Source organism: Toxotes jaculatrix, chromosome 2 (genome assembly GCF_017976425.1).
Source record: "Toxotes jaculatrix isolate fToxJac2 chromosome 2, fToxJac2.pri, whole genome shotgun sequence".
NCBI classification, from domain to species: domain Eukaryota; kingdom Metazoa; phylum Chordata; class Actinopteri; family Toxotidae; genus Toxotes; species Toxotes jaculatrix.
Window position 1 is genome coordinate 16,163,545 of NC_054395.1, and position 14,062 is coordinate 16,177,606.

At 40.4% G+C, this 14,062-nt stretch overlaps 3 protein-coding genes across 3 annotated transcripts; 2 read left to right on the top strand and 1 right to left on the bottom strand.

The window, feature by feature from the left end:
* Window positions 1–242: 242 nt before the first annotated feature.
* On the bottom strand, window positions 243–3,894 carry lamtor5 (late endosomal/lysosomal adaptor, MAPK and MTOR activator 5). The gene is made up of 4 exons (XM_041046223.1): window positions 3,748–3,894; window positions 3,583–3,644; window positions 1,497–1,614; window positions 243–729 (listed from the first exon to the last, which is right to left on the bottom strand). The coding sequence occupies exons 1-4, from the start codon at window positions 3,780–3,782 to the stop codon at window positions 669–671; spliced, it is 276 nt and encodes a 91-aa protein (XP_040902157.1). The 5' UTR covers window positions 3,783–3,894; the 3' UTR covers window positions 243–668.
* Window positions 3,895–7,540: 3,646 nt separating this feature from the next.
* prok1 (prokineticin 1) lies at window positions 7,541–9,590 on the top strand. Its single transcript, XM_041059831.1, has 3 exons — window positions 7,541–7,668; window positions 8,672–8,797; window positions 9,138–9,590. Exons 1-3 carry the CDS (start codon window positions 7,594–7,596, stop codon window positions 9,255–9,257), a joined length of 321 nt encoding a protein of 106 aa, XP_040915765.1. The 5' UTR covers window positions 7,541–7,593; the 3' UTR covers window positions 9,258–9,590.
* A 1,571-nt stretch (window positions 9,591–11,161) lies between these two features.
* On the top strand, window positions 11,162–13,914 carry LOC121191954 (pepsin A-like). Its single transcript, XM_041053447.1, has 9 exons — window positions 11,162–11,232; window positions 11,477–11,618; window positions 11,846–11,963; window positions 12,427–12,545; window positions 12,656–12,852; window positions 12,948–13,064; window positions 13,209–13,353; window positions 13,574–13,672; window positions 13,777–13,914. Exons 1-9 carry the CDS (start codon window positions 11,177–11,179, stop codon window positions 13,912–13,914), a joined length of 1,131 nt encoding a protein of 376 aa, XP_040909381.1. The 5' UTR covers window positions 11,162–11,176.
* Window positions 13,915–14,062: the final 148 nt, after the last annotated feature.

Sequence of the window (14,062 nt, forward strand, 5' to 3'; positions counted from 1 at the left end):
GAAAACATTTGCTGCTGCCGCAGCTCCAGTATTACCTGTTCCTACAAGCTCTTACTGTAAATATATAAGTGAGATCTTACCGCCATGCTTGACCTCCGCGGTTTCATCAATGATTGCAAACTGTGAAACCCTTTCTCATGTCTGGGATGAATGTAACGCCGCTGCCAAAGAAAATGAATTGGTTAACCATGAAACACCGAGCAAAGGAGAAAATAATGAATACTTAACACAGAGGAGGGCAGCACAAAGTCAAGTTAAAGTTTATTAAGGGTTGTTATTCTGTGCATGACTGACTTGGATTGAAGGATTTGGGTGTTAACAAAAAGACGAAGACACACAGCATTAACATGGCTGGATATAACATCATATGAGACACAGAATCAATAAAACAGCATTACTAACGAATTGGTGTATACTCATTTTTTAATATATATATATATATATAAAAGAAAGGATTCACGCTCCAGTGTTTCAGCATTAGAAAGTTAGAAAGCGCTCTCTGGTTTAAATATGGGATCTGATAATACAGACAATACAGCAGACCAGTGAGGAAACCCCACATTCCTCTCTCTCAAAGTTCATTCAGATTGTGTGATTATACTTGTGTTTGTTTACATGTACTTTTTTTTTTTTTTTACAATAAAACTCCTCAGTGAGCCTTGGTGTCTTCAAGATGCTATCTTGTGAACTGCTACTGTGATGGTCCCGTGACTCCTCACCAGAATGTTTCTACAAAAACAAATATAAAAAACAATATAGTAAGAGACACATCCACCTGATAAACAATAATTGTACAGACAAGAGAAATGAGTAAAAATTTAATTGAAGTTTTAGTGATATCTCTGAATGGCCTTTGACTTACACATCATATCAGTCCACAGGCTGTCTGTGCATGATTATCATTGGTGATGTTATGATTTCTCTTTGTATCAGCACCATCACCATTATAATGGGTATCAGCAGTAGAAGCACAAATGTTGTTGCATAAATGTCCTATTTAAAGAGAATTTAGTTCTAACCCACATTGAAGTAACTTATTAGTTGAGTAATTTCTAATTGTTTTTGATCACTAATAATCAGAACAGAGAAATCGCCTCACCAGCTCAAACCTGACATCTGTCCCAGTCATTAAGTCACAGATTTACAGCTTGTTGACACAACAAAGCAACAAGGTCTGACATTTAAAATGACTTCTTCCCAATCATCGTGTTGGGAAGAAGTCATTGTTGGAAGTTGGAATCACACAGAGTCCAGAAGGTGGCAGCATAGCCACACAAATGAAAATAAACTGCTCTGCCAAGACTTTGGCCAAAGTCGTTCAATCTTTGATTCTGGATCTCTTTCAACTGCTTCTCCTAGATTTACTGATCTCCCCAAGTATTAATCAAAAAAAACACTACAGAAAAAAAACACCTTACATTTACTGAGAGTGAAAAGGGGGAGGAGAGATGGAACTCAGTCAACCAAAAAAGACAAAAGGTTGTCTCAGTGCTCACCCTGATTCAGACTCCAAGCACACGGTTGGAGTGTCTGTTGGGTCTCTGGTAAGAGCTGCAGCTTGTTTGGCCAGAACGGACATAACACCACCATGTTCATCAGACAGGGAGCCACGGCCTGGTGATCGTGAAATATAAAGGGATGTCACTGAGCAGTGCTGCGGACACACTAAACATGATTAAACTTTCTCCTGGGTTAATTAAACAGCAACCATCTTATTTGTAACTTGTCTGTTTTTCTTCAAAGTTAAAAGCTACATTTAACATTTGAAAGGTCAAATCAACATGTTTTTGATTTTATCACACTTCAAATGATTTCACATCTTTTTGGTCAAAGCAACAACGCGATTGGCCAAGAATGAGTGCTGCAAATAAATCCAGGCAATTCCACAACTTAGTTTTTGTACAGATTAAACAAATGTGATTTTACCTGTTAATTAGTGTCAATTTCAGAGGTACTGGTGGACATAGCTTTGGACATAGCTAGACTAGCTGCTCCCCCGTTTCCAGTCTTTGAGCTGCACTAAGCTAACTGGCTTTACAGACTTGAGTAAACTACAGGCCTTCTCATCTAACTCTCGGCAAAGACCAAAAATGTCAAATTATTCCTTTATAAACGACACATCTCCAAAAATCCAGTTATGATCAGGACCTTGCTGTCTGTGCTTCCAGCATATTGTTGTTGTGGATGTGTGAAATCAAAGTTGTATTTCCATATATGTAGTTGGTGTAGTTGGACTGCATGTGTTTTGCTCTTATAATTTGTGGTTTATGTGACCAAATGCATCTCTGACAACAAGTGGTTATTAGTTCAGGTGGTTAGATCTTCAGAGCATGCTGGGTGTATTTACATAAGACAAGGGTAAGTGGAGTTGGCAGTGATATAATCATATGTTTTACCTGACTTTGTTACTTATTGTTAGTGATGCTCACACACAACTACGCTTTGTTATTTTTTTATCAGCAAGTCAAGCATTCTGCTTGGTCATGTTACTTAGCACGTATTTGCCCACTTTTAGTTCCCAGTAACATGCAATTATTAACTTTGCAAATATGATTAACCTTGGACTGCTTTTGACCCAGTTTGGCCCAACACAATGGGTAGCGATTTATTTGTGTTATATTGTTTTGAAATGCACATCTTCCATTTTACGCATTTGTTCTTGGGCTTGGCGTGGTTATTAGGGAGCTCACAATAATTTACTTACAATTCTTGTAAGTTGCTTTAGCACAAAGGTCAAATGTAAACATTGTGTTAAATTCTCAAATACAAAGCTCATTTTGTCACAGCAGCATCTGCATTTCTTGCTTGCTTTCATACAGAATTCAAGTTGCTTTTTGTGAATAGGGGATATGCAAGAAAGGAAGGCTGTTTGTGAATCTGGTGTATTCATTCACACATGCATTCACACAAAATGTGCATAAACAACTGAGGAAAAAGTGTAAACACATTAACTTATTAAATATTACACTAATAATAACACGTTTATATAAAACAATGCAGTCAGTTTTTTGTGCTGTGTAGAAAACCAGTGGTGGAAAGTAACTAAGTATATTTACTCAAGTACTGTACTTAAGTGCAATTTTAAGGTACTGCACTGCCTTTCCACTTCACCTCTACCACTATTCAAAGGCAAAAATTGTACTTTTTTCTCCACTACATTTATTAACATTAGTTACAGGCTTCTTTGCAGATTAGAAATACAAAATAAAATATGGTGTATTAGCTTAGATAAGATGAGATTTGATTGATCCTCTGGGGGAAAATCACCTGCTACTTATCAGTACAAAATATTAAAGCAGTTAAAATTAGCCCCACTTTTACCAGCAGTAACATTAAAGTGGTCATAAATTGCTTTAACCTAAGAATACAAAATATATTCTGAAATGCGACATTCTCAATGAGTACCTTTACTTTTGGTTCTTTTGTATTTTGTACATGGGTTTGAGGTGAATTCACAAGAGCAATTGATTAATTTTCCTGGCATGATTTTTACTCTTCCTTCGGTCAGAAATCAGTTTGGTGTTTATATATCTGAGAAGCACTTTTTCTGTTAAGCTAATGTCGATCTTGGTGTTTCCTTACAGCCCAGGTTGTGTCCTTGTTGGTCCATGCAGAGCACACCGACAACTGCTGGGTTCTTCATGCTACCAAAAACACACAAGGAGCGAAAAGTCGTCTTTAACGTCCATTAACATTTACATTTAACATTTTACATACAAACTCAGAAACAGTCTCGCTTTAACTTACGTATCATCCAGATGCTGCTCGAGGGTCGACTCCATGACTAAGAGAAATAAATAACTTGAGAAATTCGGGTTTTGATTTTGAAGATTTGTTGTTATGGTTGTCCGCTTCCTCAAAGCTTCCGGTTGGAGTCAGCTGACCGTCACATGCTCTACGGGTCCCTGTGAGAACCTAACTGCACGAAGCGCGCTGTGGCTGTGAGCGAAGCGGACCCAAACACGTCAGTGGAGACTGCGGTGTCACTTCAACATGTGTAAACACTGTAGCATTTTAATTTCTACACGATGTGCACTTATATGTATAGAAAATATATACTGTGTGGACATTTAAAGTAGACAGATATGTGACATAAACTAATTGGGTCGTGTTTACATATTATTACCTACCAAGATGTAATATTTTGCCCTCAGCATATGATATATAAGCTTAGTATACATCATTGTTCCTGGCTTCATCTATGTGTCGAGGTTACTAAAATCGTTTTCTAAAGTGGATCAGTTATGTAATGAGACCCTGCCTCTCTATATTCCATAATTCATGTGTCTCTCTCTTCGTTCCAGCCACAGTGAGAAATGGATTTTAGTATTTACTCTGAATATCGAAATATATTTATAGATGTAGAAGATTACTTGCGATATTTTTTCTCCTCCTGAAAATAAAATCTTTATTGATAGTACAGCTTCCGCTTTTTGTCTCAAGGATTGCACAGGCGGTCAGATGATTCATAAATAAGTTGAGGTTTCCTGAAACAGCTCCAGTGTTTTTTTTTTGGGGGGGGGGGGGGCACTCAGATCATTGACAAATGAAATCTCTGGATACAAATTAATCTCCACCATCCTAGCCATAACAGGATGGTGCAAACATTACTCAGCACGATAACTACTTAAAGCTGTTACAACTATAATGCAAACTTTACCAATTTGTTTTCTTCACTGAAGATGAAAAATGGTCTTAATATTATGAAGAGGAACCTTGTTTTTTGCAGCCTTTGGCTGATGGATTTTGTTCATGTGTTTTCTTCAAAAATTAGCTGCAGGCCACCGCCTTGGTTCTCCTCACTGCATGATTTCTGCTGCCTGTCCCAAGATGGTGAGGCTTCAGCGCTCCTGCTGACAAGGCAGAAAGGGGTGAATGTAATTATGTGGCCGCTGCATTGGGGGAATCCATCAACTGCACAGCAGAAGGGTAATGTCCTGCTGACTAACCCATGGGGTATGTCCCCCACCCCTCCTTTAATTCCTCTAACTTTTCCTCTCCTCTTTTTTCTCTCATATTTCTCTTCTACCACCTTAAATCAGCAGAGCCCGGCCGCTTCCACTGACAACCTGCAGCCCATCACTGTCCGAGGATGCACGTAGGCAAACACATGTACAAGTGCAAATTTATGCATCCGGAATAATTGTCAAGGTTCACATACGTGTGATATTTTCTTCCCTTGTTACACACAGACACACACACACTCACATATGCAATCTTTAATCTTGTATCAAGGATAGTTGGCATAAAACACTAGGACCCATTATTTCTTACATGGCCACTTTACGACCACAGTAAATCTGAAGATGAGCTGGACCCCAAAAAGACATCTGACTTAGAGTCAGTGTATCATCACCCTGCCATACACTGTGTAACGGCTGGTATAATTCAGGGATATCAAGACTCATTATTCACATTCTGGTATCAGTTTGGTGACACTGTAACTTAATAATGTCACAATTGCTGATAGCAGCACAGGAAGGGAGGACCCAAACACACATGTTGGCAGGTTGAACCAGGTTTACAGACGTGGATAAGCAGGCAGGTCCACAGGTACAGACAACAGGTACTACACACAGGTAGCAGGCATGTAGATAAATACACAGACACATAAGCAGACATTCTAACAGTGACTGGGGACAAAGGGCTGGTATAAGTACTAGGATAATGCGAAACTAGGAAAAGGTGTGAGTGAACAGGGAAGCTCAGGTGATTGAGAAAATGGAAAACAGGTGAGGAAGAGGACATGGAGACAGGAAGAAATGACAAGTGACTGTGCTAGGGAAAAAGACAGCATGTGAGCAGTGAAGTAAGTTGGACCCCTCTGGAAGTTGACGATGAGACTGGATATCAGGAAAGGCAACTGGTACCAGAAGATTCAGCAACAGGTCAGGACAGGGTTCAGGGCAGGAGGCGGGCAGCTGGAGGTCTGGATGTGAGTCAACGGAGACAGCCAACTGATGGCCCAGCTACTCTGGCTGTGCGTCAGCAGAGATGGCCAACTGGAGGTCTGGCTATGGGTCCGCAGGGGCTGCTGACTGGAGATCAGACAGGACATTGGTGGGGACAGACAACTGGACATCAGAAAGGATGTCGGCAGGAACAGCTCACTCAGGAACAGACTGGGGAACAGGCTTGATATCGGCCAACTTATGAACAGGAAGTCAGCCAGGTTGGCTGACTCAGGGACAGATGAGACATCAGCAGAGACTCTCATCACAGGAACAGGCGAGATGCAGGATGGGCAGCTGAGGCTCTGGGTCGGTGGGTAACTGAAGCCCTGGGCAGCAGCTTAGGGGACTGACATCTTCCGGATGTCATAAAATTCCTCCTCAGAAAACACTTGGTCTGCTGGGTACATTCTGGTCAGATCATGCTGTTGCAAGTGCTGGTAGCAGCACAGGATGGGAGGACCTAAATGGAGAAACAGATGTGGGCAGGTTCAGTGACGGATGGATGGGTGGATAACAGGCAGGCAACAGGAAACATATTAGGAGGAGATGGCAGGTCCAGAGGAGGGAACAAGAGAGCTCAGGGACGAATCATTACAAATAAGCATTTTCTGTGAGGTGTAGTAAGAGGCGGTGTCTCCAAATAAGCAGCAATATGATTAATTTATATGAAGTAATTTCATAAAGTTAAATAATCAAAGAATAATAAAAGAAACATCGTTTTAGACCTTGAAACAGACCAAACCAAGTTATCATTTCACTCAAAAACTCAACATGTGACAGATTCTGAGCAGAAGTAACTGATTATACTACTGAAACTGACGTTTCAGTAATATCGTACACCTCACAGCAATTATGGGGTAGCTTCCATGACAAAGCAACCTTATAGGCCTTCATTTGTGTGGATAAACTAGTGATGCATGGCTAAGGTTGATGACAGCTGTCACAATACATGGCATCATGGCATACATATCCTATAATAAAATAAGGAATATCACTTTCCAGCCTAATAATGTTTACACAAAGCCCCAGTCCATGAGTCAGCCTCTGGTAATTTCAGCAAACGTGTTGAATGACTTTAATGTTGATTTGTTTTGTCCTGGCTGCCTGAGACTGACAAATAGCTCAGGATTTCATGGCACCTGTGCCCTTTTTCTCACAAAGAGATGTCAGGTTAATTTTAGTTCACATGAATGTCATGAATCTCAGAGTAGTTTTCCCACATTTTTTGTGTTACTTTGAACCACCGGAGTCATGGAAGCTGTCAGCTTCTGCCTTGAGCATATGTATGGTCAAATCCTACAGTGTGTAACAGGCATAGATCTAGAGTTAGAGAGGGTTACAGTGACCCTCCGTCAGGCGTCAGCTGGATGAGTAAGATGACGAAGCGTCTGAGGAGACAGTCGGAGAGAGGGTGTGGGGAGGTCTCAGACACGGGGAGGGAGAGAGGGAGTGTTGGGTGGGGGTCGGAGGTGGATAAAGAGAGGGAGAGAGTGTGGCTCCCCCTCCCCCTTAGGAGTTCTGGGAACCTTCATGACTGACTGGAGAGTCAGGGATCCAGTGTGAGGTGCCAGAGAGTCCGTTAACAGCTGCTGTCCAGTGTTGAAGGGTGTTGAGAGAGCCCAGTTCTCCTGTTGCTGTCATGGGCTTCACGGCGGTGCTGCTGTCCTTCCTCCTGGTGTCTCTGAGCTGGTCCAGAGGAGCCGTCATCACAGGGGTGAGTGAGAGCGCACTGATGTGTTTTTGTTTTAAATTAATATCTAACCTGTTTTTAGAGGGGTGTCCAATTCCTCTAAATTAATGTATGTATTCTTGTCTGATTAGTTATTGTCATCTCTTTCTGTAATTGTCTTCCTTCAGGTGTATTGAGAAACTATGATTTCACACTGAAAATAAAGCCACTTATTCACTATGGCTGTAGCTAACAATTAACTTTATCACTGGATAATCAGTTCATTATGTTTCTATTAATCAAACAAGCTATTCTGTAACATGTAAAACAGTGACAGTTTTCTGACCCTCAGATGACAGCTTTAAACTGTTTGTTTTGTCTGTTGAACAGTCCAAAACCCAAAGTTATTAAATTTACAACAATGTAAAACAGAGAAAACAGCAAATCCTCACGTATGAGAAGCAGGTGCTGAAAAAAGTTTGGGATTTTTGCTTGATAAAGGAAATCGTTAGCAGCTGGTGGATCGATTAATTGACTAATTGTTTCAGTCTGCAATGAAAATTTTTACATCCAGTCTATTGTAACACAACTAGCCCTTGACGTTTGATTTAATTTCCTCATATTCAAATCACAAATATGTATAAACTATATGTTAATGCAAACAGAGCAGCTCACTTTGGTGGATGATATTGTAAAATCTGATTACACATGACTGACGAGAGATCACTTCCTCCTCCGCTTGAAGTGCATTGGAAAAACGAGAGGAAATTATCTCAGTCCTCTGATTGATATTCATTTGTAAATGGATTAGGGAGATGACAGGCAATGGATAAAATGGCTTTCACTGTACGAACATGAGAGGACATCTCTATTACGATAAATAAAAATGAAATAGATTCAGACATAAAAGGGTATCTCTATTAGCATAAATAAAAATAAAACTGCTTCACTGGCATCAAAAGATCTCCCCTCCTCTCCGTCTCTCTGCCTCTTTTATTCTTTTCTGTCTGTACCTGTACCACCTCGTCTCTCTCTGTCTGTCCTGCAGGCCTGTGAGAGAGACGTGCAGTGTGGGTTTGGTCTTTGCTGTGCCGTCAGTTTGTGGCTGAGAGGTCTGAGGATGTGCGTCCCAAGAGGTGTGGAAGGGGATGAATGTCACCCCTTCAGCCACAAGGTGGGGAGAAATGTTATGCTACACACACACACACACACGCACACTTGTTCTCTGCGTTAGTGGAAATTCAGATTATATCAAGTGCTGACAGGTTGGGTGAAGCTTTGGAAAAGCTGCTGATAACTGCAGAGGCTATTGATCTTCTCCACAGCGAACCGGGCAATCTGAGCCATTCATCACTTTGATCATCTGCGGGTGGCAACAGTTAATTCTGCTAACATCACATCAATCTCTTAATTCAGGCTTTTAAAGAGCAGTTTTTAAGACTTGCAGCCCAACTTGTCAGCTGATGAAGGATTTAAACTGTCAGATTATTTCCCCTCGTTTTTCCCACTTTCAGGTGCCCTATCCAGGGAAAAGGCAACATCACACCTGCCCCTGTCTCCCCCACCTGGTGTGCACCAGATATGCTGATAGCAAGTATAGATGTACTGATGACTTCAAAAGCCTGGACTTTTAATGGACTCCCAAACATTCAGATGAAGAAGAGCCCAGCAGAAACAATATTTCACAGTGAAGACTTGAACAGGCTATGGATCAAAAACACATATTTCATCTTCACTGACTGTATTCTTCATTTGTGTACTCTATGCACTATGATGTATAGTTTGTGTTCTATTAATGCACACAACGAGGACAGGAAAAGAGCTGTCAAGACAGTGTAACCAACAAACAAGAGCCACAGTAGACGTCAGACACTTTTTACTTGACGAAGTCAAGGTTCCTCTGGAAGCTGTTTGTGAACCATTAAAACATTTGCTGTTTTGTTTTCATGCTTATTTTATGTTTAATATTTATCAAGAGAAATGTATAGATATGATTGTCAATAAAAGTATGATAACACGGGCTCTGTGGAGGGTTTTTTTTCTGTGTACAGTTTATGTTGTTTGATTAAACATTGTGTGTGTTATGGGATGGAAGTATAAAGTGGCTTTAATCACAGTTTGATTGTGATGAAGGTCATGTCTTTACCTTCGTGACCTTGCCATATAACTGAACTAATGACCAAAGGCATCTGCGACTTTGTGCCAAACAAATGTAAATGAATAATAACATCAGTATTAATATTAGTGTAAACATTAACATTAGAGGTAGTATTAATACTATTTTTAAAAAAACAACAAAAAGGGGAGAAACTAATGAATTTAAAATAAACATATAATGACCTGTGACATCCATGAGGTTATACTTGCTTAGAGCGATGTGGATTGTAAATGAGTACATGTACTCAAGTACAACACTTAGGCACAATTTTGAGGGCAATTTTAAAGTACAGCTTTACCTGAATATTTCTTTTCACTTTATACTTCTACTCCAATATATCTCTGGGGAAAATGCTATACTGCACTCATATACATTTATTAAACTATTAACTATAGAGAGTTACTCATTATTTTACAGATCAAGTTATTATACACTAAATCTAGGATGAGCTTGTAAAATACAGTGCATTGCTACTGATTAATCTGCTCATAGTATATAAATTTGAGATTAGCTGGCCCTCAGCCAGCTGCAACATAAAATGCTGTTTACACATTAATGCATAACTACTAATAACTATTAAATAATACATTAAACTTTACTCTTACATTGTGGTATTATTTTTATTATCAAAACAAAGAATCTAAATACTAACTTACCAAATACCAAGGCTATGGAAGCAGTGTAAAAATATTTTAAAATAGACATTAAATATATAAAATTAACTATGTAAATGTGACATGAAATTAACTTTCCAAACAAGCAAAACAACGCATGCTCTGATCTTTGAGAAAGTATAAAAATCATTGAGGTTTTTGTTATTCTGTGTCCACACCTTCCGCTGCGTCTTTGTTTTGTGTATTATTGTTATCAGATAACCCTGCCCAAGTAAACGCAGGTCACACCTTTGAAAACCTGTGGAAAGTTTCCATATCAGTGTCAAACAGAAGCTCTGGACATCAGATCTCCTGATCAACATGTGCGCACTGTGTGTGTTAAACACTTATCTTGAATTTATACTATCCCCTGACCCATTTCCTTTAATAATTTAATTTTGCTCAACTCATCTATTTGTATGTTATTATATTAACAAGATACAAACACATAAAATGTAACTTCCACTTTATAAATTCAACAAGGTTTTGCAGTTTATTGTAAAAATGTTTTCCAGATTCTAGCAAACGTTTTAAATGTTCTTTTGTTTAATGGGATACTTGCGTCTTGATAAGAAGAAATTTATCACCATATCAAATATTTCTTATCTCCAGCTTATCTCCACCGTATCAAGTTATGTAGAAGGGCACTTTGGAGTCACAACCTTGATATGTTGTATATAAGGGCTGGACTCTCTGACTGGAAATTCACTTGTCTGAGTCCGACACTAAACTGACCAACAAGATGAAGTGGCTCATCGTCCTCACAGCCCTCGTGGCTTTCTCCGAATGCCTCCACAAGTAAGTCTGACCTGAAAGCCAACCTGTGCCGTCATTTCTTTGACATTTTACTCCTGAATAGGCTGGATCTTTTCATCTAGTATTCTTGAGGGAAAATCTAAAGGCCATCGTGCTGCATCTTGCTTTGATCTCTCACACCTTTCTTGGACAAAAGTTGAAAGTAGAACTTATTTTCTGATGTCTCCAGCTTATAGTGGACACTTTTTTGAATTTGCTGATTCTTACTTTGCTTTGCTGTGCACAGAATCCCCCTGATCAAGGGAAAGACTGCCAGGCAAGCCCTGCAGGAGAAAGGACTGTGGGATGAGTACAGGAAGAAGCACCCATACAACCCCATGGCCAAGTTCATCCAGAATGGTGTTGAGCCAATGACCAACGATGCTGACGTGAGTCCAGAGCAGAAGATGTAGATGTGGTTCAAGATTTGGTTGAAGTGAAGAAAAATGCTGTATAATACAATACAATAATACAATACATCTGCCTCTATCAGTTTCTGCAACATTAAACTTTAAAAAGCAAAGTTTCAATTATTCATTTTGCAATATTTGAATGAAGCTGATGTTAGTCTCTATTCATCTGTATCTCTGTTGTATGTCTTCCCATGTCTCTCTAGTTGTCCTACTATGGTGTGGTTTCCATTGGCACCCCTCCTCAGTCCTTCACCGTCATCTTTGACACCGGCTCTTCCAACCTGTGGGTCCCTTCGGTCTACTGCTCCAGCCAGGCTTGTGGTGAGTACCACAGCCCAGGCGGTTGTTTGGTCAGCTGTGAATTTTTTGGGAGTGAAAAAGAATTGGCTGATAATGTTTCTAACATATCTATGACGCACTGAAATGTGTCCTACACAGTAATGCATCAGTAATAATAACCCATAAATATGATTATACAATGCTGACAGAAGCCATTCTGCAAAATTTTACATTTGACACTAAAGTACGTTTTGTCGCTAATAATTCTGCATGTCTGCTTAGATAAAATTTAATTGCATTTCATTTGTGAATTATTATTGTTACTTTGTGGAATCACTGCTTTTTATTTAAGTAAAAAATCTAAATACTTCTTCCATCACTGGGTTCTGTAACAGTTTATTAAATTTAATCTGTGGCACAACACTCACCCTCTCAGTGAAAAGAGTCCAAGTTGCTTGACATTGCCATAAAATGCACATTTGGAAGAGAAATCGTTCCTCTGCAGAGAACCACAGGAGATTCAACCCACAGCAGTCCTCCACCTTCAGCTCGAACAACCAGGCTCTGTCCATCCAGTACGGCACTGGCAGCATGACTGGATTCCTGGCCAGCGACGTTGTTGAGGTAAACAAAAACCCCTGGGACAAAATGCAAAGTATATTTAGACTTCAAACAGGCATACAGTATCATCGAGGTCTATTCAATTGTGACTGACAGCTGTCTTGTGTGTCCAGGTGGGCGGCATCAGTGTGTCCAACCAGGTGTTTGGACTTAGCCAATCAGAGGCTCCCTTCATGGCCCAAATGCAGGCTGACGGCATCCTGGGACTGGCCTTCCAGAGCATTGCCTCTGACGATGTCGTGCCTGTCTTCTACAACATGGTCAATCAGGGACTGGTGTCCCAGGCCATGTTCTCCGTCTACCTGAGCGAGTACTGAGACACGATCATTTGGTTGAGAGTGTGTTGTTCATTTTGCATGAAATTTGATTTATGTATGAAATTTGTTCCTTTGTTTTCTCTCTTAGCGACGGTCAGCAGGGCAGCGAGGTGGTCTTTGGTGGTGTTGACAGCAGCCACTACACCGGCCAAATCACCTGGATCCCTCTCACCTCTGCCTCCTACTGGCAGATCAAAATGGACAGGTAGAGAGAAAAGCATCCAAAATCAGTGACCCAGAACAAAACTGTTAATCACCTTGTCGCATGCAGAAAATTTACAGCAAAAAATAAGTGGCACAAAGTCTTCTGGCTTGACTGTAATCCACCTTCTGCTGTTTCTCCTCACAGTGTTACCATCAATGGAGAGATTGTGGCCTGCTCCGGTGGCTGCCAGGCCATCATTGACACTGGTACCTCCCTGATCGTTGGCCCAAACAGTGACATCAGCAACATTAATGCCTGGGTTGGAGCCTCAACCAACCAGTATGGAGAAGTGAGTCATGCCATTGTACCATACCATTTGACACTGATTTTTCCCCTTTTTCTGAACCCAGAGTAAACAGACATTTGATGCTCTGACGTCAAAACTCTCAAATAAAAATAATTAAACAGGACTCGGTTACTTGCTTCAGCTGGAAAACTGTAAAATAGCAATAAATAGAACTTCTGCTGCTACACGGTCTTCAGCTCTGTGCGTGATGTTCCTCTCACAGGCTACAGTGAACTGCCAGAACATCCAGAGCATGCCTGATGTCACCTTCACTCTCAATGGAAACGCCTTCACCGTCCCTGCATCTGCCTACGTCTCTGAGGTCAGTTAGACCCCAGCTGCCACTCGCTGCAATAGCAAAGTTTTCAACACTATAATGAAGATTTAAGGGTATTCAATCTTTTTTCTCTTGTCTTCTCACCACAGACCAACTACGGCTGCAACACTGGCTTTGGCCAGGGTGGTTCTAGCCAGCTCTGGATCTTGGGAGATGTCTTCATCAGGGAGTACTACGCTGTCTTTGATGCCCACGCTCTGTACGTTGGTCTGGCCAAGTCTGCGTAATCAAATGAGACACCTGATGAATAATCTATAAATGTGTGTTTCCATATAGGGTCTGATTTAACACTGAACATGATAAAAATGGGATATTGGGGAAAATATAGATGTGAACATGTTATAGCTGCCTTTGCATTAAAGCGATTACAGCAAA